The 4,155-nt window shown below is 46.8% G+C and overlaps 1 protein-coding gene across 1 annotated transcript; it reads right to left on the bottom strand.

The window, feature by feature from the left end:
• Positions 1–1,487: 1,487 nt before the first annotated feature.
• Positions 1,488–3,314, bottom strand: LOC123403305 (agmatine coumaroyltransferase-2-like). The gene has a single exon (XM_045097256.1). The coding sequence runs from the start codon at positions 3,240–3,242 to the stop codon at positions 1,872–1,874; it is 1,371 nt and encodes a 456-aa protein (XP_044953191.1). The 5' UTR covers positions 3,243–3,314; the 3' UTR covers positions 1,488–1,871.
• Between the last annotated feature and the right edge of the window lie 841 nt (positions 3,315–4,155).

Below are 4,155 nucleotides of genomic sequence, written 5' to 3'. Positions count from 1 at the left end.
TATTAGGCAATATTTAATGTATAATTGATCAAATGGTTGGTTGTCAAAAGCTTTTATCCACCTCTCGTGAAAAAGACATTTTTCCGCCAATTGAGGTGGAAGCGTGTCAAATTTGAACTACAATTGCATCATACTTTGTAATTTATTTTTTATAAAACTTATTTCTAGGTACAAAAGTATCTATTTAACCATAGAAACACCAAAATTTTCCAATATTCAACCACAAGCTAGATTAAAAAATTATGGGCCTAATAAATACCAACTTAGTTTGATCTGATTTATATTCATATTATGTACTCCCTCCGTCCCAAAATAAGTGTCTCAACTTTATACCAGCTCTAGTACAAATTTGCACTAAGCTTAAGACATTTATTTTGGGACGGAGGGAGTAATAATTAATTTTACCTATTGGCATGCTCTTGGTGATAATAAAGTGATCGTCTTTCCACTTCAATTTTACTACAAAGCCAAAATTAGAAGAAAAGGTCGCATCCTAGGTGTCAACCTTTTTTTATTGTTTAAAATGATATTGCTCATTTTATTTTTTTCTCAGATTCATTCTTATGAACCGTTCACCCAGGATTTTATTTTCCTCTGATGGTTTGAGTGAAATCTGATTCTAAGAGAACAGTAAACCTAATAAACTGGAGCAGCTAACCCGAATAAACCAAAGCATTATTTTTAGAACGGTAACTTCGTATGCATGGGTAATTCATGTGACCAATGTTTCCACGCCCACTGAATAAATTGGAATATACTCATATCCATCCCAAGAATAAAAATAGAAGTTTGTACGAAGAATACATGAATGTAAACGGGAATATTATCGGCACAGTGCATCTGCATGAGCAATAATCTGAGGAAAATACAAAAAGAAAAACCTGAGTTTTTTTATAACAACAATTAAGGATTATTTTCCTCCTTTTTTTGTGTTACCTATTGTTGAGTTACGATCTATTAAAGCTCCACAACCATTATGAGGGTCGCTAACATCACCACCCTTCACTCACCATGCAAGATAAGAAAAATCTCACTCTATGGACAGTACTCACACCTACAAAAATGCCTTTGATGCTACTGATTCCAACATTGCTCGCCTACTAAAACTCCCAGATCAGTAGGATGAACACATGGCAGTCCAGATAGAAACATAATACATAGCGTTCATGAAAGAACATGCGTGTGACACCGAGATAAGAAACAATACAGTTAAGAAATAATATAGCATTAGTTTTACATCTTTTATTGAATACCGCCAGGCCTCACATGTTGAAGCAATTCCGCAAGGACAAAAAGTCAAAACACTTATGATTTACCCACAAAAAGACTAAAAAAAGATTTTGAATTTTTTGGACCGTATTTAGAATGCTTTGTTCTGTACCGCACATGTATTATTTAACTCTTTGGCATAAATAAATCACGATTCGTTCAAAACTTCAATACCATAATCCTTAAAACACTTCCGTTCTATTAAAAACATGAAATGAACGCCATAGGCAATGGTATTTGTCTCTCTATACAAAAAACAACTCAACCATCTCTACATGCAACGACGAAAAAAGCAACTACGATGAATGTAAATGTATTACAAATAACTTTTATTGCACTGATGAACTTTGCCAAAATGAATCTACACCCCCTTTGCATCTTATAAAACCCAAACAAATAAAACAAATATAACCAGCTAAACATGAAAAGAAACTACATGGAATAAAAATATAAATTAAAGTACATATTTAAAATATAAACGAAGCATTCCACGTCGCGCATCTTCGTCACTAGTTATAGATATCGTCACTAGTTATAGATATAAGGATACGCGCAAGCCTTATGAACGAACCGGAAACGAGGTAGGTGTCAGGTAGTAAAAATCAGAGTTTTGAGAGGCCGGACGTGCAGCAGTTCCTGAAGGCATCCCTGTCGCGGCGGAAGAGCGAAACGTAGGCGTCCACGCTGCCGCCGCCGACGAAAGACGGCACGAGGAAGACCACGCCCTCCACCGGCACGTAGCTGGGCATGAAGAGGAAGGGCCGGCCACCGCCCAGGTCCAGGTCGTAGTGCGGGAGCCGCACCCAGCTGTTCACCTCGACATTCGGGCTCAGCACCATGTCCGCCGCGTCAGCCGTCGGCACCAGCCGCTCTGCCTCGACGGTCCCGGAGCAGGCGAAGTCGATGAAGGACCTGCAGTAGGCGTCGTCGACCCGCGCAACCGCCCGGCCGATGAGCTCCGCCGTGCGGCGCAGCGGCATGTCCACGAGCTCCCCCGCGGTGGCTGTCGGCCGCGCCCAGAGCACCACGTTGCCGGGGTACCAGTCCGGCACCGGCGGGCTCATCCGCCTTCGCCCGTCCACTCCGATGAGCAGGGCGGTGGCGTCGCGCCCGCCCAGCCCGCGCGCCCGCGTCACGCACGGCCACAGGTGCGCCAGCACGCACTGCACCGTGCTGTACCGCGCCCCGGCCGACGCCTGCGCCTTCAGCTCCGCGATGCGCTCCGCGCTGAAGTGCACCCTCTCTACCACCACCACCTCGCCGTCGCAGCCGCCGCCGGCGTCGTGGTCCTTGCGGGCGTCGTGTGGCTTGAACTCGACGCCGCGGTGCTCGTGCTCGATCATAGGCGGGCTACGCGGCGGGAAGCAGGCCGGCCGGTCGTGCACCGGGACGGGGTCGACGGCGGCGCCGCGCGTGGCCTGGCCCCACGCGAGCATGAAGTTCCAGAACCCGCGGCCGTCGGTGACTTTGTGGTGCACGGTGATGCCGACGACGAGGGACCCGCACGCGAACCGCGTGGCCTGGAGCAGCATCAGCTCGTCGCCGCCGCTCGGGTGCAGGCTCAGCACCGCGGGAGTGGGCTGCAGCGGCATCACGCTGCCGAGCGACACGCCGGCCGTCGCCTCGACGAACCGCGCGCCGGCGTCGTTGAGGAGGATGGCGGAGCGGCTGCCGTCGGCATCGCGGGCGAGACGCCCGGCGAACTGGCGGTACTCGACGAGGGCCCTGGCGAGCCCGGCCTCGAGGACGTCGTTGGGCGGGGCCGGCGGGTGGAAGGCGTAGATGACGGAGACATGCGTGTCCAAGTTGGCCTTGTCGAACACGGAGAGCGGGACGGCGTTCGCCGTGAACGGAGGAGCCACCGGGCGGTGGCCGCCATAGTCAGGCTTGATGGACTTGGATGACTGCACCGTGATCTTCATCTCGTGTGACTTGGATGACTGCGCTAGCTCAACGTACGAAGCTAAGCCCATTATAATTGCACGCACGCACACGAGGATGATGGGATGAACAAAACTGGATGAACAAAACTGGGACGAACACAAGCAAATATAACGAGGCAAATGAACGTGCCCATCACTTTGGACGATACATGTTCAATCCCCATTTGGTCAACTTGGCAGTTGATGAGTGGGCAATGACTGCACCGTGATCTTCATGCCGAACTGGCGCGAACGTGCCCATCACTTTGGACGAACGCAGGCAAATATTCAACGTACGAAGCTAAGGAAAATGTTGCACGCACGCACACGAGGATGATGAGATGAACAAAACTGGCGCGAATGTGCCCATCAAGCAAATATCTTTCCCTAATAATAAAGCAACTTCTGTCGTACGTCATAGTTTTTACCCCTAAAGTTGCCTAAATTACCCATCATGCCATCCACAAGTTAAGAAAACGATTCAGATTTTCTTTCCTGTTAAAATCGCCGTGAGGTTTCGCTCTTATAGGTTTCGCTCTTATAGGTTTGGCTAACACATGTGTAGCGTGGTGGCTGAAGCGACATGTTGCTTTAGGGCAGACCCGTGTTAGATCCCTGGGTGCTGCTTCTTTTCTCCGGGCTCTCTTTTTTCTATTTATTACAGCTAGGCACATCCTCGTTTTCATGGCCGGCCCATATTTTTATGCCTTTTTTTTCATTACATTTTTCCTATCTTTAAATTATTTCGTAATTTCCTAAAAATCCAATTTTTCAAAATTGTGAGTTCTAAAAAAATGTTCATGTCATACAATGTTTGTTATTCAGAAAATTTGGACTTTGCAAAAAAATAATGAATTTTAAAAATGTTTACAATTTCTAATAATGTTTGTTATTTCAAAAATGAATTGTGGATCAGACAAATGTTTAGTATTCAAAAAATATTCAAAAACTTGGAAGAATTTAG

The sequence above is a fragment of the Hordeum vulgare genome, chromosome 6H (assembly GCF_904849725.1).
Source record: "Hordeum vulgare subsp. vulgare chromosome 6H, MorexV3_pseudomolecules_assembly, whole genome shotgun sequence".
Taxonomy (NCBI): Eukaryota; Viridiplantae; Streptophyta; class Magnoliopsida; order Poales; family Poaceae; genus Hordeum; species Hordeum vulgare.
This window is presented reverse-complemented; position numbering and strand designations above follow the sequence as displayed.